Source organism: Gallinula chloropus, assembly GCF_964237585.1.
Source record: "Gallinula chloropus genome assembly, chromosome: 1".
NCBI lineage: Eukaryota > Metazoa > Chordata > Aves > Gruiformes > Rallidae > Gallinula > Gallinula chloropus.
Genome location: NC_140085.1, coordinates 114,758,093 through 114,780,556, shown reverse-complemented (window position 1 = coordinate 114,780,556; position 22,464 = coordinate 114,758,093). Strand labels below are relative to the sequence as shown.

The 22,464-nt window shown below is 45.3% G+C and overlaps 1 protein-coding gene across 1 annotated transcript in view; it reads right to left on the bottom strand.

Moving 5' to 3' along the window:
• MRPS6 (mitochondrial ribosomal protein S6) overlaps positions 1-22,464 on the bottom strand; it is a 49,650-nt gene that overhangs the window by 1,424 nt on the left and 25,762 nt on the right. The window contains exon 2 of the mRNA XM_084279375.1: positions 12,064-12,203. Coding sequence (XP_084135501.1) covers positions 12,064-12,203 — 140 coding nt within the window. The remainder of the gene's footprint in view (positions 1-12,063; positions 12,204-22,464) is intronic.

Here is a 22,464-nt window from a genome sequence, read left to right as displayed (position 1 = left end):
GGTCTGTCCTGCAATAAACTCCTTTGCTGAAGAACTGAACCTTCTGAACGAGCTCAACTATAATTTTGCAAGAGGCTTCTAAAACACCAGAACACCAACACACAGAAAGCAGCCAGGTCTGCCTACTGCACTTCACAAGCCCCACTTCAGACAAGGGACACACTGTGCACCAACTTAAGCTCAGATATGCAAATTCACACTGTGCATTGACTTAATCTCAGATATGCAAATTCAGATCCCGCCTCTTAACAGGAGACTGTGCCTTAAATTCATTACCAACCTTATGTCTATTGTTCCTGCAAGTAAGGAGTGACCCAGTGCCAGCTATCCCACCAGTGTAAAAGGGAATGAGCCACGTCACTGGCTATCCCTCCTCCCTTGAAATGCTGTGAATGAACCAGTGCTGTCAATGGAGCTGCAACCAGCACTCTTTTTCATCACTTTGCCTGCATTTGGCGTGGCACTAACTACAGCATCTTAAAAAGACACTGCAACTGTCTCAGAAATCCTACTGAAGAGAACTAACCACGCACCTCATTTCCAAGACTGGCAGTAATTGAAAGACACTGCACAGCACAGCACTTCCCACCTAGCTATTTCATTTTAGTCTTAACGCAGCCTCCTACTAAAGCTCCCCGTCCCCCTAGTCCGCTCGAGCACACCTCCCCACGAAGCGTCAGTACAGCCTGAAAGTGATATCTCAAAATTAAGTCATGTTACCCAAACAGGATCAAGCATCCCGGTTTGATTTAAAAACTGTACCTAGCAGAGAGGAATTTGTTCTGCAGGAGGTACAGACTCTCACGAAGTCATCTATAGTGTGAGCATCACACCACAGTCCACCTTCATAAAGGTAACCGTGAACGGTAGGTCCCCAAGACCAGCAGCCAAACTCTGAGTCTGGGCAGGAGATAGAGGAGGATGGGGTCATGAACCCACACACTCATGTTCCTCATGCTGCACAGAGATCATTTTCACCCAGCTAAATGTGTTACATCAGAAATATTACACACAGAGCAGACCTGTCACACCAGAAATGACTCAAGCAGCATGTGCTGGATTACTGATCAGGGATGGAATCCACCCGTGGAAAACACAGCGAAGAAATCCCTCCTCAGGCAGTAATCCCCATCCTGATAATCTCAGTGGCCACAATTTGGCTCTGAAGTCTCTTTCAAAATGACCAGGCTGAAGCACTGAATGGAAAGAAGTCTCCCCACACCCCGTACTGAAGTGACGGGTCCTCCAGAAGAGATGCCCAGCTGGTGCGAGCTGCGGCAGAGCGTCACCGAAGCCAAGGGACTGGCGCCAGGTCGCGTCAGCGAAGGTGCTGCTCCTCTGACTGCAGCAGGGCTACTGAGAGCTACAGGAACAACTTGCCTCCAGAAGGATTTAGAGGGACTCACGGGGGCTCAGTTCTCCTCGCTAATCCTCACAGGCTTCGATGGGGAGCGAACAGGATTCGGCTTACTCTATTTGGAGAACTGACCTGCCTAGCGTTTTCTGGCCTCCAGAATGAGGAGATGCCGCCCGGTTAAAAGTTTAGGGAGAGAAACGATTTTCAGGCTCGGACAATTGGTCAGAAATGCTGCACAGCAACATCTGAAGGATGCACACCCCTTAAAAAGGGAAAGTCGTGTTTTCTGCTAAAGCCATTAAAAGCCACTGGTAAATTTAACAGATGACACTTAACTCTTCTCCTTGGGAAGAAGCCTTCTGAATCCTCTCACAGTTGCAATGAACAGAAAGGAGGGTTGGGAGGGGGAAGGGGGACGGAGGGGGGACGTATAGAAATTCTATCTGGTTATCCACCACCACTTTCATGCCCCCTTCCCGTAGCAAGGGCATCCATTTGTACGGCAGACCCTGCTGCTTGCTCTTTGCCACTCCATTTTAGTCCCACCACTTCTCGACCATTTCATTTCATTTCATTTCGTTTCATTCCTGCTTGCAAGCCGTACGCTGCTTTTCATTGTGTTCCTAAAACGGCAATAGTTGTGGGTTTGTTGTGTGTGGGGTTGGGGTTTTTTTTTCCCTTCTCCAAAGGCTGCTTTGCAACTTTGCGCTTTCTCTCACATTCGCAAAGGGTGGAAATTTCCACTGACGCACTGTTGATAACTGAAGGAGAAGGGAGGGGGGATGGGAGGATGAGCTGTTACAGCATATCTCTATGACTCCTCGCGTAATAGGTATTTTATCTGAGGATGCAAAAACGGCAGTAATTGGGGACAAGGAGAGTTTTTAAAAACAACCACCACTCTTCAGCCTTAACAAGCTACGATCGCGCGTCCCCGTGCCAAAAAAAGAGAGAGAAGGAAAAGAAGCCTGGCAAAAAAAAAGAGAAAATTAAAAATAAATTTCATCCTTAAAGAAAGCAAAGAAACTAACGGCGATGAAAGCAGTGACCAAACACAATTGCCAGTGCTATCCCAGAGGAGATCTGCAAGCCCTTCACCCCAAATCCGTGCATTTAAACCAGCTGTCAGGAGGCCGTGGGGGGTTTTTAACCCACCCTCCATACGGCAGGCAGCAACCTTAATTTCAGTGATCTGTATGGCCTGACACACAATGCTGTAGCTACTGTTTGAGTAGTAAACAAAAACAAATCCCAGAAAACCCTAAAGATAGGGAAAAATACAGGAATCCAGGAGGGAAACCACCTCATTCTTGCAAGGAAAAACGCAAAAGCATTTAGGCTCTCTAGGAGTCAGTCGAGTCATTGGGGGAGAAATGCAGGAAAATTCCACTGATTCACTACGAGGCCACGGTTATTTTTGTCATCCTGCTCGACAGTAAATAGAAGGATGATTTAAATACAGGACAGCAGACTGAAGCATAGTAAAACAATGCATTAACTGAAAAAAATATTAAAAGTCATGTGACCCCAAATAAAGGAGAAGATAACCTTCACCTATGAGAGGGAAAAAACCCCACCAGCCAATGAGGTTTCATGTATCCTTTCTAACATATTAAAAGCACCTGGATTGAAACTCACTTTTAAACCATCCTAGAATGTGAGTCTGTCAGCCTGGGGAGCCGAGGGAAGAGCACACGTAGGGTGGACTTGGAAGAGGCTGTGTGGTCCCATGGTTGTGGCCAAAAAAATGCCTGCATGCTTAAATTTCCCCTTTATATAGTGGTGGAAAAATCCGTGTAAGCTTGCCTGGTGAGGAGGTGGAAGACAGAAAACATTCTGATGACCAGGTAGAGGTTAAGCATCAAACAGGGAAGCAGGAACCCACCTGGAGGAAAGCAAGCCACAGCACCTGCCTGAGGGTAGGGAGGCATTCGTCCTGATCCTATAGAAATCGAACTGGTTTGCTACTGAACGATCACTTCATCTTTGGGACCCACTGCATTGGGGTTTGCTTTTCTTCTCAACTTCTGGCAATAGCTACCCTTCTGCAGCAGGGAAGAGTAGCAAGGGTAGCAAGGTCATGCTCAGAGGGATTTCCAGTTTGCAGCTGGAAAGCCTAGTGCACGTGTCACTTTTCGCTTTTAGAAGTCAGGTACAGAAGAGGTGGACATCCCTTAAAAATGACAAGGACAGCAAGTGGGAAGTACGGGATCAAAACCAAAAGCTGGTACCTTAGTAACTAACCTGTGCCACGGCAATGACACAGGTAATCCATCACGAGCAAGTGCATTTTACCACCTGCAGTCTTCAGAAATTTCATTTGCCAAATTCTATAGGTAGGCACCTGTCATGGGGCTAATTAAATAACGGAAGGTCGCTTTGCAACATCGCAGGCAAATTAAACAAGAAATACCATTACACTGCAAAGGAGAAACAGGCACTTGGAGTATTTGAAAAGCCATGCTCCCTGGGCAGCATTTGAAAAGTCTGGAACATCTGGGATAATTCATGACTGACCCCCATCCCGCCAAACGCGCTGTTTAAGGGCGGCCATCGCAACCCACCCATGTACTTGCACAAGGCGGCTACAGAATTTGGTGCGTCAGAAAATGATACCATTGCCTCAGCATCACCAGCTAGTGCACCCTGCCATTTCTTCGGAAAAGCTCCAAAACCGTGACGAGTTGTGCTCCCACAGGTGAGGTATGGGGGTAGGGGGGGGTCAGGGAGGGGGGAAGGGGGAGCCACTTCAGGGCTCTAATCACACGCACACTTACATGCATGTGCACATGGACTAAAGCATTTTAAGGAAAAGTAATGGCTCAACTCATCAATGAAGAAAGCCCCATCTAGTGGAAGAAGACAATCAATTTAGCAGAAAATACTGCAAACCTGCGCAATACGCAATTATTCAAACTGGTTTTGTTCTCATCCAAGTACATCACAGACCCAGAGCTCCTTTTTGCTTGAACAGATCAAGATGTTCTAAAATCTGAACAGAAACAAACCACACAGGTTGTCTGCTTGTCATAAATTTAGTTCAGTGGCATTAAGGAAGGAAAGCTGGCAACCTCTTTCATCTGCTTTTCTTTGCAATCTCATCTGTTTTTCTTTCCTCAATGGCCATGAAAATCATCAAGGGAGTCTACCTGCATGTGGCCAAACATGTTGGTACGTTTATCTGCAGGATGAAGTCCTCTAACTAGGATATAGTTTGTATTTTACCCAGGGGCTGGGGAGAAAAGAATCACAGAATTGCTAGGTTGGAAACAATCATCGAGTCCAACCATACCTGCCCTCTACTAAACCATATATATCCCTGAACACCTCACCTACCCATCTTCTAAATACATCCAGGGTAGGGTTGTTAAAACTTGTAAACACTCCAGAGAACAGTTCTGGTGGGCAACGATTATTTTCCTCTTATAAATAAAGTAAATAAAATTGTATCCAGACAGTGTGGGTTACTGGAAGACGCTTCAGCATCTCTTGTCCACACGGAATATATTCTGCCACAAGCTCCTTGCTTAAAAATAGGTTGTGTAAGCACAGTTCCTAAGCTCAGACTCTTTATGGAAGGAGAAAAGTTTGAAGATGTGGTGTGATTTACATCAATACATTTCTAAAGTATTCAGATGTCTTAAACAACGTGCTGCTCAGTTGCTGAAATAATTCTAGAGAATGTCTGGTGGGATGGGGATTTTAAGGATGATAGCCTCATAACAGCTATCTACTCCTTGTGCTTTGGGCCACGGGGTCACAGAGAAATGGGAGAGTCGCACCCTGTTGCCCAAGCATGCACTGTTGCTTCCAAAGGACAGCCAATGGCTTCAGACCCCCAACCACCTGGAGGAGGTGGGAGTGATTTGTGGGAAGGCCAGGTTAGGCTCCAAGCCTTCCCCACTGTAGCAGAGGGGAAGCTAGTACCGAAACTTGGTGCTACCAGTTCATCACTCTGTATCCTTGGGAAGAGACCTCCCTTCCTTGCCATTTTGCCCTGTCACACGAACAAGTCCCCAGCACAACTAACACTGTGACTTGGATCTTCTGGCTCCTGATCCTGTGAGATGCTCTCGATGCATACCCTCTGCTCCACAGCAGACCCTGGCAATCACCAGGGTCCCTGCACACCGCCTACAGAAAATTCCCTGTGCATGTGTTAAGATAAGCTCCCAAAACACAATTCAGCAAGAACAAAAGTAAGACCTGAGGAGTTTGCTATTTCAGAGAACAAGTGGGCTGATGAGATAACTGGGAGTGAACAGCAAAACAAAAAGATTAAGAGACAAGCAAGCAAATAACAAAAGAAAATTGCCATCTTTTCAAAATCAGAATTGAAAGGGAAAAAAAAACCCACAAGGCAATGAAAAACTGGAAAATAGAACATGGAAATTATTATGAATAATCAGAATTACACAGAGTTTATCTGCAGAACTCACAACAAGCAAAGTAAATGAAATCATAAAAATGTGGGGTGAAAAGGTCTAAAACCATTGCTGTATTACAGGTAGCTTAAATAGGGGAAAGCACACACGTGACAAAATAAAATAGAAGGGAAAGGCCACAGTCCTCTCCTGATTTACAGAACTGTGCTAAACCCGAGCCCAGACCAGGCTGATGCACATCACCCTTTCTACCACAGAGACAACAAAAGTAAGCGTGGAAGCAACATTTGGGGAGGAAATAAAATCACCAAGAAAAAAATCTCTAGGGGATAGCACAATGCCCAGTACTCTAAAACCCAGATACAGCTGGCCACCTTCTACTCCCCAAAGCCCCTGACATAGCTCCTTCCAGATGAAAAGGTTACTGCAAGAGAGCTGGTCCACAAAAGGTTCGAGCCATTACCTCCCTAGGGGAGCTTCTGAACCTTATTTTCTTTTAGAGATCTGTTTTGCAGCCACCCTTGTTCCATCTCCCCCAAAGTAAAAAATACCCTACATACCAACCACATCCCCCAAACCACCTCCTTTCCTTGATGCCCCGAAGCACGAAGTGTCACAAGCATGTGATTGAGGCACAGCCTGGCAAGGCCAAAGAAAATAGGTATGCCACAGAAGTGCAAACCCACAGGCTGTGCTACCGTGACCTATCATTTTGGAAGCAGTTGCCATATTCTCCAGCTCGGGACTGACCCAATACACAACAGCAGTTCTGCAATGCCATCACCCGACCCCAGCCTGGGCCCTTTACTTGCAACCTGCTTTGAAGGATTCACTGCTTCAGTATCATCTTCAACAGCCAACAAACACAGAGTTTAACATTCCTTGAATTCAAATACTAGCACACACCTTATTTAAATCAGTTTGCTTCTGTTTGTTCCAGAAAAAAGCGCCTCCTGACACATGCAATAAAATATTTTTTTAAAAGAAAATGCACGGGGGTTAAAGCAATTTAAATACAGCTCATTAAAGATTATAAACAAGCAGTGGCTAGTAGAACAAACATTTGGCACCCATCTCCCGCCCAACGGGAGATACAGTTGGGAATCCTTATTTACATTCCTCCGCTGCTTTTTCAGAGCTGGGGCGGCCATGGGCAAGTCACTCAGGCTCAATGCCACTCAGGCTCAATGCCTCAGCTAAATTTACATACCTAACCTTCACTGAAACCCACGTATCCCCATCGCATTCTATTCATCAGCAAGATGAGTAGCATTTGTTACAGTTCTGCGCGATGTTACTTGAATCACGCTCTTAAAGACTTCCAGAGCAGTGCATTAATGCTCTACTACTGCAGTTAGTAACACGGGCGTGAATTAGCAGCTAACTCAACTTCAGCTCCAGCAATCAGTAAACCAAAGATTTAAAAGTTTGATTCTTCAGATGTGTCTGCCCTGTTCCTGAAACTCACTATTTTCATACTTAAACGCAAAAGCTGTCGATACTGGGTCTCTAAAACAGGAGGGTGTTTTCTGCCAAGGGAGACGCATTTAAGACTTATATTTGTTTTAATATACCCTCAGTGCACATGCACCACCTGCTCAGTGAATGTCATTTCCTGAGAAGAAACAAGTCAATTATACGTATGATCCAAGGCCTTCAAAGCTGCCCATGGGAGTAGAACCGCTCACGCTGGTGACAGCTGCGGGCCCCAGTCCCCTATGGCAGGCTTTGAAAAATCTCAGCTGTACAGATCAGCTGGCAGGAAAATCCTTGTCCTCTGTAAAGTCTCCTGGATATTCTTAACTTTGTAACGTGCCTGTAATGCAGTACATCCAAGGCAGATGATGCCAACGCTCTACAGAACTCAGAGGGGGGAAAAAGCACACTTTATTAAGGAGACAACTACCTTCCCTATTGTCCTATGAATACATGTTTTCCAGTTTAATTCTTCCCTCTTCACTAAAGATGCGACCAAAACCTGGCCAGGTCCAGCAGTAGCTTTGCCATGCACATCCTACTTGTGGTCCCTTTCACTGTCAATCAGTCAGTTTTATGCTGTGCTGCAATAAACATGCAAATTTCAGTTAAAAATGGGATTAACTAAATGAAGAAAACGCACAGCAAAAACCTGGGAGAAGGATGACTGCAAGGCATGCTGCAGAGCGCATCGCAGTTGACCTGGGAAGAGCTGGTGCTGCCCTACGAATTGCCCTTGATTTTTATGAGGGGGCAAAGCTAAGCTCACTGCACTGCTGAGGAAGATGGCTTCGGTTGGGTTCATTGTGGCCTTCAGGCAACCGCCCCATGCTGGTGGGGGGACTCCATGCCATCATTCTGAGTGGCAGGAAGGCTGCTGGTGGTGCTGCGGCCCCTAGCACAAGAGCTGTCTCTATGAGGCACGCTAGTAACCTGTGACCCAGGCTTCAACTATTGTACTGCACTGATTTTCACACAATTTGTTGCTACGGATGTTGGCATTCCACTAATTTTCATGTAATTCACCAGCCAGAAGCTCCAAGGAAGTAACAGATTCAGTGTACATCCCAAGTCTCCAACCATCTACACATCACTGGAAAATAAACTAGCTGGAGCACTGCTAAGAATCGCAAAACTAAAAAAAAAAAATCCCACCAAATAATATAAAACTATGTTTTTAAAGGCAAACAAAACACAAAACAAAACCCCAACCAGAAAAAAAAGAACTAAGAGAAGCTTTGAAAGAGTCTCCCCATGCCCCAGACACACAGTAACTCTGACAGAAGCCCTTTCAAAAACTTCAGAAAAAGCCCAGATTAAGGAGAAGGTGACACACTCTATGCTACTTTCAACACTGGCTTGCTAAGAAAAGGAACAAAGACACAACTAAAAAATGGCTATGAAGGAGAAAAGACCTCAGGAATTCTTGGTAAATACAGGTGTATATTCAGATGAATGAGGTATCTTGAAAAGCCTATTTTTTTCCCCTTCATAACTTTGTCCTGTTAAGGAAAATACTGCTTTTTTTTTTTTTTTTTTTTACTGATTTTATAAGGTGGACCTAAAACTGACTTTTCAGTTCCTATTCCTAGCTTACGTTTAATATCCCAAGTAACTTTTTCTCCAGACCATAGAAAATATGGGATGGTATACAGGCAATCCACCATGCCTGCACACTAGACTGTACTCCTGCAAGAAAAATGTACAGAAATACAATTGTCCTGCATCACCAGGTGCTGAAACTGCCTGCTGCTTCCCTTTGTAAGGTCTCGAGTGTCTGGACTTTGAGTTCTCCAATTAAAAGCACACAACAACAATTTCCTGTAGTGCCCTCTCTCAATCACTTCTCCCTTTCAAGCAGCCAAGTAATTTAGGGGAGGAACTGTCACATTCAAATAGAGAGGATCCAAATCCAGGGCAAGCAGAACGCCTGCTAAATATTTAGAGTCACTTGAACTGGAAGGTGGAGGAGGAACATCACATCAGTGGTGACATTAATCTGATGGCTTCCTGCCCGTGTTTTCAAGACACAATGTCAATTATTTGCTACTAAAACCTTGCCTCCTTCAGAACACAAAATACGTCTGCCCCGAGGACTCTGTAAAGAAGAGGGTTACAGCCTACAGAACCCCTTGTCCTGTTTCTTAAGTGGGTAATCTGCCTCAGTGAATGAGTTACGGTAGTTTACATGTCTGAAATACTCCCTGGAGAAATGGCTTCTGTTCCCTGGGAAGAGTGACAGACATCACCTACCTGGACTTGTGCAAAGCATTTGCTGCCGTGCTGCACAACATCCTTGCCTCGAAACTGGAGAGACATGGATTCAACAGATGGACCACTTAGTAGAAAAGGAATTAGATGGACAGTCGCACTCAGAGAGTCGCAGTCAATGTCTCAATGTCCAAGTGGAGACCAGTGATGAGTGGTGTTCATCAGGTGAGACCAACAGAGTTTAAACATATTTTTCAGAGACGTGGACAGTGGGATCAGCTGCACCCTCAGCAAGTTTGCTGACAACACCAAGCTGTGTGGTACTGTGACGCACAAGAGGGAAATGGTGCCGTCCAGAGGGACCCTGACAGGCTTGAGGCTGGGTCCATGTGAACCTCATGAAGTTCAACAAGGACAAGTGCAAGGTCCTGCATGTGGGTCAGAACAATCCCAAGCACAACTCCAGGCTGGGTGGAGAATGGATTGAGAGCAGCCCTGAGGAGAACAACTCCTTGGGGGTGCTGATTGATGAAAAGCTCATGACCTGGTAATGTGCACTTGCAGCCCACAAGGCCAACTGTACCCTGGACTGCATCAAAACCAGTATGACTAGGAGGTCAAGGTAGGTGATTCTGTGCTCTGGTGAGACCCCACCTGGAGTGCTGCATCCAGCTCTGGGGTCCCCATTCCAAGAAAGACATGGACCTGTTGGAGTGAGACCAGAGGAGGGCCATGAGGATGATTATCCAAGGCTGGAGCACCTCTCTTGTGAAGACAGGCTGAGAGTTGGGCTTGTTCAGCCTGATGCAGAGAAGGCTCCAGGGAGATCTTACTGCAGCCTTCCAATACCTGAAGGGGCCTACAGGAAAGCTGGAGAGGGACTGGTTACAAGGGCATGGAGTGACGGGACAAGGGATAATGGCCTTAAACTGAAGGAGGGTAGATTTAGATTAGATATTAGGAATAAATTCTCCCCCATGAGGATGGTGAGGTGCTGCCCAGAGGAGCTGTGGCTGCCCCCTCCCTGGCAGTGTTCAAGGCCAGATTGGGTGGAGCTTTGGGCAACCCAATCTAGTGGAGGGTGTCCCTGCCCATGGCAGAGGGGTTGGAACTAGATGGGCTCTGAGGTCTCCTCCAACCCAAACCAGCCTGTGATTCTATGATCACTGCTAGAAAGTTCTTGTGATGCTGGTTATTGTATTCTCCATTCCTGGTTTCCCTGTTGGATTAAGCCAAGGCAGGAGTGCTGCCACCTAAATCAAGTGAAAACTGTCGTCAGAAGTTCTGAAATGTTACAAAGTGCCGAGTGCTTGAGGGATAAAAAAAAAGTCTCAACTTCAGCACTCAAAATTATTCTAACTTCATCCTCCTGCCTTAGCTCCCCACCTGTACAAGGCGAGTAATGGCAGCTCTTTGTTCAGCTGAAGCTGTCAGAAGAGACTTTAATGTTTATAAAATGCTTCTACTCCAACAGAAGGATAAGGTGATTAGTAATTCTGTTTTGAGACAAAGCTTTGATTAGCTCCCATGTGCAGCCAACAAGGCTTCACCCTAAAATGCAAAGCTAGCAGGATCAAGCCATGCTTTGAAGGACACCACGGAGCAGGAGTTACAGACAGTCATGGATACAATGCCACTGCTTTCAGTTAAGTAACAGGCATGTGGTGGAGATCTCTTCCCCTACCCTTTCTGTCAGTTTGCTTTAACTGACACCTGTCACCACTCCCACTTCACAGAAGAATGAAGAGGTCCTCAGAAGAGGGAGTGAAACCCTGAGTCATCCCTAGGAAGATAATCCAAGAAGGGCTTCACAGTAAGGTACATCCCTGGAGTCACCCCTCCTTCCCTGGTGCCAAACACCCCTCAAGGAAGACCGTAGGTAGGCAGGGTGGTCAACCAGCCAATTACAGGGATTAGGAGGATCTCATGGATAATTGTTATTTTGATTTCTGCAGGCAGCCCCAGCAGAGAGCGGGTTGCTTAGCAACACCTCTCAGTCCTTGGGAGAGCCAGCATCCATTTCGGAGGGAGCCTCAAGGAGCAACAGCACACCGGCAGCGTCAGCTAGCAGGGGGTGCGATCCACAGCACCTCCCTCCTGCACAGCAGGGGAAGCCCAACGTCCCAGGTGCCAATTCACAGCTTCACTTACATTCGGCGTCCTTGCTGTAAACAACAGGCCCATCTTTAACACCCCTCCCAAAAACCACAGCAGAAACAGGAGTGAGTCTTCCAGGGCACACGAGGTAATTAACATTTGGTTTGGAAGAAGAATCAATCCTGCCAATTAGCAACCGGCCAGCAGATTCAGCACAAACCTCTACCAGTAAACATCCTGACTGCCTTGGCCAATAGTTATGTAAAGATGACGTAACGAACCAACGCCGTGTGTGTTGGGGGAGGTGGTTCTGCAGGCCTGGTCAGCAGGCCGGTCGCACCACCACCACCACCACTTGGCACTAACGAAAGGCCGCCACACAGAACACACACACACACACAGCCACCCACCTTACTGAGATCACAGGCGCCACAGGTGCACTTCCAAAAACCACACAGAAGGCCAAACAAGGAGAGCAACTTATGCACATTTTAAAGGATTTTAAAGGGGGAAAAAAAAAAAGATCATCATGCATACCCTCCTCTTCTGTGGCGCTCCTTGTGCTTGGATATTTTGTAAGGTAAAGACCTTTCTCCCAGGTTTTCCAGGTTCCTCACAATGGCTCCCCTCTCCATAAGAGCCTCGACAGTGCGCTTCAGCACAGCGGCAGTCTCAGGCTTTAAAAGAAAAGGGAAGATAAAACAAAACAAAGAGGGGAATGTACACAGATCTGGTTATTCTTATTAAGTGATATAGAAAGGACGTCTGTATTTGCCCAGCCCAGTGGTGGAAGAGATCATTCCATAACCTGAGAGGGCAAAGCGTAAGCAGAAGCGGCCCTCCTCCTAAGGAAGAGATGTTTTTAAGAACAAACAGCCAGTTCCCCTGTGAATTACGGCAACAGCAAAGTTTCCACCAATTTTGAAGTCAGGCCCCAACAACAACAGGAAAAAGGAAACAGCTGATGGATTTAACTCACCTGGTGTCGCTTTGGCTGACCCTTGCACAGGTGTGAGCACAGAGATGTGGCAAAGAGCGGTTATGAATTGGCAGCTGCATTAAGCACCCCGGATTGTTTACACCCATTAGTATTGCCCACCCCAACACTGAAAGTGAGCCGAGGGGGAGGGGGAGAGAAAGGGAACACTAATCTGTGGCTTGCTACAGAGACAACAATTAGCACTGTGTTCATTTGAGGTTATTATTTCAACTGCACGTGCATAACAGACATTTGGACCCTCGGCGACATCACTGCACATCTCATTACCTTTGCCTAGCTGACATCCAAGCCTTTCTAAGAGTGAAGGAGCTGTCGTGCAGTAATTAGTCTAACACGTGGAGACTTCACTCCATAGAAAAACAAGCTTGAGGGACAGGCAGCCAAAAAACAGTAGGTAAAACAGATGCAACGCTTTCTTGCTCACTGCGTGTCAGGGCTCTTTAGAGAGCTGAATCATTTCGGCAATGACACTCAACAATATCTACGGAAACGTTAATAAAGTACAAATTAGGATGTTTTGAAAACAACTGCAAACTTATACACAAGAAATATGTTAAGGAATGGATCTCCTACAGGGAAGGGGAACTACATGGATGGGCAGCCGAACACAAACCAAACTGTATATCTTTCTTCTGTGCTCCTTGCAACACCTCACATCCAGACACATTCTCAAGTCTACTTGTCCAGTGAGATGGCAACAGCTGTGACTGGAAAAGTAATGAAAGAGCGGAAAATCAGCTTTATTCGGATTTTATTTTGTTAAATCCGACCACCATAATAATTTCACTGTCCCTTCTCAGCCAGAAGAAAACCTTCAATCACCTCATGTGAAAGATGACTAAAAGTTAGTTTCCCAAGTGTAAGGTAGGGTTGTACACCCTGAGAAACAGGGTTAACGCTCAGAGCCCTTAATGAAAACTGGTGGAAAAGGCGATACCAGCATCTCACAAGGTTTCTTTTGCAATTTCTTTTCATTTTCCTGAAGATACAAGGCAATGGGAAAGTTCCCAAGTGCAGAGCAGAGATGTTCAGTGTATGGTGTTTTGCAACACTAGCTGCTCTTTGAAAGACCTCATGTAGAGATGGCCTGAAACATTTTCTTGTGTCCATGGGCTACCTGCCCTGTGGCGGTCAAGAGTCAATCACGAGATCACACCTACTTCTCCTCACTATCCAGCAGACATTTTATCCCACTCTCTCCAGCTGCATAAACTGTTTGGGAAAATTATGTTCATCACAGAGCCTAAATAGTTCTAAGATCAGCAAAAATGCCCAGACTTTTCAACATATATTTTGATTATATTGTAAAACAACTACAGTGACCAGACAAGTATGCTCACATGTGAAAGCAGTGTTGCTACATCACCAGAATTATTTAATGCACCAAAACCACTGCTTCTCACAACAGACAAATACTAAAAGGTATCTCTTGTCACAGTGTGAAAAGCTTGGATTCGTGGATTAAAAAATGCTTAAGGATTTTAAGGAAAATTAAGGATACTAATTTAAATCATATTTCAGTTCAACTATCACAACTACAAACCCACTATTTTTCAGTTGACTTAGTACGGCTACCTCCATTATCACTCATTAGATTTTCAAGTAAACACTTCTCATGCTTAGGACCTCCTTCCAAAACATTTGCAAAACTAATTGGGTTTCCTTACAATTCTTTTTAGCCACTTGCCACAAAGCCATTCCCACAAATGCTACAGGAGGCTGAATTTCTGAAATTTCCAAAACTCTTTTGAGCTTACCTGCAACAAAACCAGTGTGTTCAAAACTTAGGAATGAGAGACTGACAGATGGACAGGCAGGCAGCAACTATATGGCTAGAAAAACAGCATAAAACTCATTCTATGATGTCATGTAGGCACTCCCATGTTGATGCTACAGCTGATGATGCTGATTGACCATGCTGATACTTTAATTCCCCCCTTTAAATCTATCCCTTGTCTCCTACTTTGCATCCTGGATTCGAATACCATAGAGTATCCCATCAACAGAAGGATCTTCTTCCAAGACTGGATTCTTAGCCTTCTCTATATACTCATATTTTGCATTACTTTTCATCCTCTAATATGTCTCACAGCTACCACCAAGCAGTCACATGTAGTGCGCTCTCTCTCCACAAACCCAAGGACAAAGGAAGCTTCGTCTTCCTCCAGAGAACTGGGGAGCTGCATGCATGGCAAGTTACTCCCTTTGAGCAGTACTCAAGGAGTGGGAAGGGTGACTGTGAAATCTGTTGGCTGAGCTGACAGGACTGAAGGTGAGGAACAGAATCAAGAAAAGGTAAGTACAGAGATCAAGTACTGTCTTCACAATAATGCCAGCAACTTGGAGAGAGCATAGAACAGAATCTCTTATTCTGCATTACACCCAAGTGTTGTTTTGCCATAGTAGAAAATGCTCTTTTAAACTTCTGCTACTCAAAAAAACATCAGTAAGACTCAGAGAAAAGTAGTAGCTTGGCTTTACTTGACCCTATCCTCCACACTCCACAAATGCCAAAAACACAAGGGGAGAGAGGGTAGCAGAGGCTCTTTTCTTTCTTAACACTTTCCCCATGAAGAATTTCCACCCAAGCTACTTATAGCTGGTTTATCTCAACTTACACAGGCACAAAGGCGAGAAAAGCTGGCCCAAGCTCTAGGCAGGTTTCATGCTGTTTCCATCAATGCAGGATCTCAGCACTCAAACTCACGTAAATCAGGAGCTACCGATGAAACACCCTCATTTGTTGTGAAGCAACAGCTTCAGACAAACCAAAACCTAGGGTAACAGAGCTGCTCGTGACATCTGTGGTTTAATGCTGTAAGAACCATGCCAGAACTCTGGCTTCAAGACAGAAGAGAAAACTGAGAACAACTGAGTATGCGAAGCAGGCACCAAGGTGCATACGGCTATCAAGAAGGTTCTGCCTCTTAAACAAGGATCTGACGCCTGCCATTAGGGTTGTACTCACCCACATTGGTAAGGGAAACGAGCAGCTTTGAGAGAAAGGGCAGCTAACCTAATGGCTTTAATACCTTGTGCACCACAGCCTACCTGTAGCGCTTCCAACCCTAGTCTTGAAAAAACACTCTTGGAAAGCAACAGGATCTGCCACTCAGGCCTTCCCCCGCTGTGCCACCGCGTGTGGCTGGGTTGCAGAAGCCTGTGCGGTGCTCAGGCAATCACCGCAGGAGAAGTCTGTCAGGTCAGTGAATAAAAACGCTGTTAAGTTTGCTGTTGCTACTTGTCTCCCACTTGCATAAGAAGAGCTGATCCATAAACAGAGCTCTGTTCAGAAGGGATCTTAATTGATCGAGAGCTTTGGACAAACAGCTCTATGTCCAGCAGCGGAGCTGTCTGACACACCCGTAACAACCACCAGATTTAAGTTAGAAGTTACTGGGTAAGGTCGCTCCTCTCCATCCCTCATACCCTCACACGACACTCAAGCTTCTTTGTCTGCTTTACGTATGCCAACAGATCAGCACATTCCCTGAGAGGCTGCATGTCCAACACAACGGGCAGTTGCCAAACACAATGAAGCCCAAGATCGAGCCCCATGTATTTTAAAGCAAAACAAAACAAAAAGAACAAGAAAAGAAAGCCGCAGATTTCTACATTAAGGATTGTAAAATATTATGTGCTTTTTGCAACCTCCCCACTTGTGGACGTACTTTGAAAACATAAACTAATTGTTGGTTTTGAAAGCTTGTCACTGTAATCCCTCTCATTCCTCATCTCCAAAAAAGATCATGGTTTATCATAGCTTGCCTAAAGCCATCGACCAAACTATATATAGGCTAGCCTTTGCTAACCATAACATCCACAGACACAGGTTCCTTGGTTTGCTTCAGAGCCAGACCAGCTGAGGACATAGGAAATGGTATGGCCTGGCTCCCAACCCGGGAGCCACAACATTTTTTCCTGAACAGCCAGCCCTAATTCCAGTACCACAGATGTGGGGAAGCGAAGATGGGGGAAGAGAAAAGGAGAGAATGGAAGCCGGTGCCAGGATATTGATGGTGGAAAGCAGGAAGCGCTAGCAAGAGTATGCAAGCCTTGGTATGTAATTCTAGCTCTGGTTCCCCCACTGTGTGCAGAGTCAAGCCAGAGCCCTTTCAACTTGCTTCACCCTCAGCGAACTCGGTGAACTCGTTAGGAAAGTTGGCACACTGTCATTTGGCCATGTGCGGTTACCTTGTCCTCAGGAAGGTACAGCCCCAGGGACCCAAGCAAGCTGTGGAAGCATGAGGAGGGAGGTCACTGCTGACTGCCCAAGGGCTTTTCCTTGAAAAACTGCCCCTGGAAGAAGTAACTCGAGGACTGTTGCCTACAGATCAAAATTCCCCACTCCTCTACCCCCGTGCTGTTTTAAACTTAGAGCTGCCGAGAAGAAACATGTCGGCTGGTGTGTCAGCCCTGAACCTGTCGGACAAAAAAGCCCTAACAAGAGGTATGCTGTATAGCATACTTTCTGTGTAGTTCCCTCCACAAATGAGGATCACCATGTGGTTGTACCTCCAGAGAGGCCACACACAGCTGCTGCTGATGCCACAGGAACTACATGCACGGAGATCACCGAGCACCTTTCCACAGAGTCCAGTTGAGTTTATTTAAAACAACGCTGTTCCCATGAAGTTATACATAGTTGTCACGCAAACCACAGCCAAACCCTAAGCACTTCCTCCATATCTCTGGCTTCTCTCTCCCCTTCTACTGTTCAGTCACTCAGCTTAGCATAACCACCACCCAAGTGAGCAGAAAGCTTGTTTAACGCACAGCCTTCTTCATCATTCATTAGAAGGACGTGGAGGGGGGTGCACCATCAACTACGGCCCAGGACCAAAGCCACAAATGCACAGTAAGAGCAAGCAAATACTGTAACACAGTGCCAACAACTTCCTTCTGAGGGGATGTTATATACCACCAGAGTGAGTATAAACTATAGCATGTTTTTTATCAGTCATACAGAGCTAACACGGCAACCAGCAAGTGTGTTAAAAATAGGCAAACAAAAAAACCAGGGAATACGCTGATGGCAAAATATCCTCTGTTCAACCAGAGGTCAAACAGACATGAGCTTGTCAGTCACAAAGCTGCGAAGAACAGCTTGGAGGCAAACCAGAAACGTGGCACAGGTTTGAAGTGTAGGCTTTGTAATGCTGATGCCTCCTAAAAAACAAGAAGCCATCTTCCCAATCCTAAAGGAAAGGACAATGCCCTGGCTGCAGCTGGAGCCACGTGAAAGGACTGCACCACTGCTCAATTTTCCATCTCATCAGCTGGCCAGAGGGAGCTCAAGAGAGGACAGAAACCGGATGAAAAAGAAGCCTTCTCAAGCCACCAAAGTTCCTCCAAAAAGTCTTTAGAGAGAGAAAAGGAAGGTGACACCAAATACTTAGTTAGGTCTAGGACTGTAGTCAAGTTCTTCTCGCCACTTAACTCAGTTCAACAGGAAGCATTTAAAGTCACTGGCCGCATCTCTGTAAATTACAAACAGAAAGAACTCCATCGTACTTCGCTTGACCTGGTTTAGTGGTGGGTGTCCCTGCCCACGGCAGGGCCTTGGAACTAGATGATCTTTAAGGCCCCTTCCAATCCAAACCATTCTGTGAATCTACGATTATCCCCTCAATGTGGGAATAGTAGGATAAAAATCACATCTTGTTTTGGTTGTTATACAGTTACAAAAGGTTCTTCTGACATTATTTACTGAGTTGGAAAGCAAAGAATGCAAAATAAAGTTGCAATTCAAAAGCAGCAAAACTAGAGAGGAAAAAACAACTCTTTGCCATCACTTATTAGATAATAAAATACTAGAAACTTATCAGTGAAAACAATATAAAACCCTCCCCACACACACATTTGTGAACTAGGCAAGATCAACACTGAGATAAGAACGAGCGGCTCTGCAATGGGAAACAAAGGGAAGCTAGAAAGTCATTTAATTGTCACACCCTGTTTTAGTACACAAGAAGACACAACAACAGATGAAAACGTAATCAGCAGATTAAGGACAGATAGCAAAGAGAAAAATTAGTGCTAATTTTAGTGAAAACCATAGCCAGGCATACAACACAGCTAGTGGCAGGGCTGTTCTTTATCTGCTCAGGCAAGAGGCTGGAACTCCTGGCGCAAGAGGCGAAGCTACAACGACTATAAAAACATAAACAACAGGGAACAGCGTCCCTGCGTAGGGTAGGGCCCGCTGAGGGATACGTACTATTCAGAAAAGATCAAAAACTGAGATAAAAATGGTAGATGAAGCAAACAGAAGATGTGGGAGCTGTGCTGCGCCCCTGCTAAAAACAACCTGCACGTGACCGATGAGCACAGTCAGGATGTCCGGAAACCAAGTGACAAAAATGTGAGGACTCTGGACACCTGCCTGGAAATTCAGACCCAGTTAGTCCATGGGAAGCTGGACACAGGGCAGCACTAGGTAGGGACAGAGGACAGAGGTTTCTGTAACTACAGTAGCACAGTTTTCTTGATATAGAATAAGGAACAAATGGGAGAAACCCACGTGATGTCATAACCATTTCGTATTTCCATCGCACTCCGACTGAACAAAAAGGCACAAGGCTATTCTAGAAATGGATTTGGCAAGTATGAATATGAATAGCACGTAAGTTATAGCAAGTCACCAAAAATAAGTCGAGGGGGGGGGAGGTGATCAAAACTGAATCAAGTCTGAATTAAAAATAACACCCCATCCTCAAAACAGATCTTTCATTAGCATTTTAATGGGGTATAAGCCAATAACTTGCAACTTCACCTGATGCAAATATGAAGCCAGGGACTTGGATGCAGAGGAAGCAGCAACTTTTAAAGTCAAAATGATGCTACTATCTCTTCTGTTCTGAAATCCACCTCTCTTCCTCAAAGAATCTAAATTCATATATATATATTTTACTTTTTTAAACTCAGCACTTAAGATCAAATGAAATTATTAAGGAAACTGAAGCAATACCAGTACCCTATGAAGACCAATTCACCGTTAAATTATTACATCAGTCTCAACACTGAACTTAACTGAATTTAATTAATTTTAGAGAGTTGATACTCTTGATAAAAGAACTCTTAAGAGGCGTCTTGGAAGTGTGAAGCAAACAGCAACCACATCCTTCATGGGCTATGATGGGGTTACAGCAAAGCAAGTTATTTCAAGTGTTTCTTACTGGAAACTGTTCATGTAACAACTGGCCACAACTTCAGAATCAATTAAACACCTTCCTTAAAACTCCATTTAGAAACTTACCCTCTTCTTCTCAACCACAATAGATTATAATAATGACACCCACGTAACACTCCTGGTCAGCTGAAGTCTACTTATCTTGCTAAGACCAGGCTTACCAGAAACTAAATGTAAGTTTTGCTCCACTCTCATGACTTTTAGATGTGAATACATTTCACCAAGTTTTACTTTATACTTCTATTAAGCTTAAACAATCAAGAGGGGAAAAACACAAACACCACACAACAAAAACCAACCAAACCACAGAAGGAGTTACTTTCAAACACCTCTTCTCCCTGGCCTTTGAATGCATGTGCATACACACACTCATGTAAAATTTGTTGTTTACAAATTCATGGTGTTTCTTAAGAAAAACAGATCACAGAACGATTTGGGTGGGAAGGGACCTCAAAGATCCTCTAGTTCCAACCCCTGCCATGGGTAGGGACACCCTCCACTAGACCAGGCTGCCCAAAGCCCCATGCAACCTGGCCTTGAACACTGCTGGGGAGGAGGGGGGAAAGAGCCACAGCTTCTCTGGGCAGCCTGTGCCAGGGCCTCACCACCCTTACAGGAAAGAATTTCTTCCTAATATCTAATCTAAACCTGCCCTCCTTTGCTTAAGGCCATTATCCCTGGTCCTGTCACTACTTGACCATGTAGACAGCCCCTCTCCAACTTTTCTGTAGGACCCTTCAGGTACTGGAAGGCTGCAATAAGGTCTCCCCAAAACCCTCTCTGCATCAGGCTGAACAAGCCCAACTCTCTGCCTCGTTTCAAAAGGTTTGGGCCTGTCTTGTGCTGGGGATCCCAGAGCTAGACCCAGTACTCCAGGTGGAGTGTCAGCACAGTAGAGGGGCAGAATCACCTCCCTCAACCTGCTGGTTGTGATATTTTGATGCAGCTTAGGACATGGTTGGCCTTCTGGGCTTAAAGTACATATTGACAGCTCATGTTGAGCTTGTCATCAACCAACACCCCCAAGTCCTTCTCCTCAGGGCTGCTCTCAATCCATACTCCCCTCAGCCTGGAGTTGTACTTGGGATTGTGCTGACCCACATGCAGGACCTTGCACCTGACTTTGTGGTTGCACAGGCCCACCTCTCAGGCCTGGCAAGGTTCCTTCCCTCCAGTGTGTCAACTGCACCCCACAGCTTGGCATCATTTGCAAACTTGCTGAGGGTGCAGCTGATCCCACTGTCCATGTCTCTGACAAATATGTTGGTCTCAGTACCAACCCCTGAGGAGCACCACTCATCACTGGTCTCCACTTGGACATTGAGACATTGATCGCAACTCTGAGTGTGACTGTCCATCTAATTCCTTATCCACCAAGTGGTCCATCTATCTAATCCATGTCTCTCCAATTTAGAGACAAGGATGTGGTACAGGACAGTGTCAAATGCTTTGCACAAGTCCAGGTAGATGTCAGTCACTCTTATCCACCAATGCTGTAACCCCATTACAGAACAGTACCACGTCAGGCACAATTTGCCCTTAGTGAAGCCATGTTGGCTGTCATCAGCCACCTCCCCCTTTTCTGTGTGCCTGAACAGTTTCCAGGAATATCTGCTCCATCATCTTGCCAGGCACAGACATGAGACTGACTGGTCTGTAGTTCCCCAGCCTTCCTTTTTTTCCCTTTTTAAAAACGGTGGGTTTATTTCCCCTTTTGGTAAAGTTCCCACTGACTGGAAACTTCTCAAAAATCATGAATAGCAGATCAGTAACTTCATCCACCAGTTCCCTCAGAACCCAAAGTTGCATCTCATCAGGTCCCATGGACTTGTGTACCTTCGGTCTCACACTTGATCTTCTCCTACAGCGAGAGTTCCTCATTCTCCCAGTCCCTGCGTAAACATTCTGCATTTCAATGAAGAGAATAAAGATAACAGTGGGAGCAGAAAAAGGGGAAGGTGAAGGGAAAAAGAAGACTTCTCCAACCTTGTGATACAGAAGACAGAATCACAGTCAAGTAGCCAGTGCGTCACTCACCATCTCCATACTTCTCATTGGTAAACCTCTTCCTGAGCACATTGCTAGGGGGAACGTGTTGCAGGTCACCAAATCAGGTCATCAACTGCCTGTCCTCCAAGCAATGAACTGCTAGTTTTAAGATACCCTGGAACTTTTTCGGAATTCTCAAACTTTGCCTTTGATCCCTCAAGCATTTGGACTCCAACTGCATAACCCTATGTATCCACCTTCAGAAGACCCTGAGATAAACAGAATGTAAAGCCAGGCTTAACCACACAGTCTAGATTCATCAAGACGTGCCTCAAGTTATCCTTAGGTAAGCTTATAAAAGTATTTTTAGACATATTCAGGACTTTAACCACCACAGAAAGCAGAAGTTTTGCTCTTTCTTCCTCCCCATCTTCCAAGATAACAGCTGAATGTTAAGAGTTTACTGCCATCTTGAGAAAGCTGTTTAATCTTTCTCTCGGTAAGAGGTCTTGTGAGACAATTTTACCTAGCAACATGTTTAATATGGCATAATTCCTATGAAAACAGGCTGTGGATGAAAAATAATGCAATCAATCATTCACACAACCCAACACCAGAATTAAGTTGGAACGTAAGTTTGCAAGCTTACTTCTCAAGAATGCTGCTTACACTACTGTATTTCTCAAGACAAGACTAATTTTAAGTAAGAATTTAATTCCACCTAAGATGTCTATTCTCAAATGAGCTCTTCCTTTCA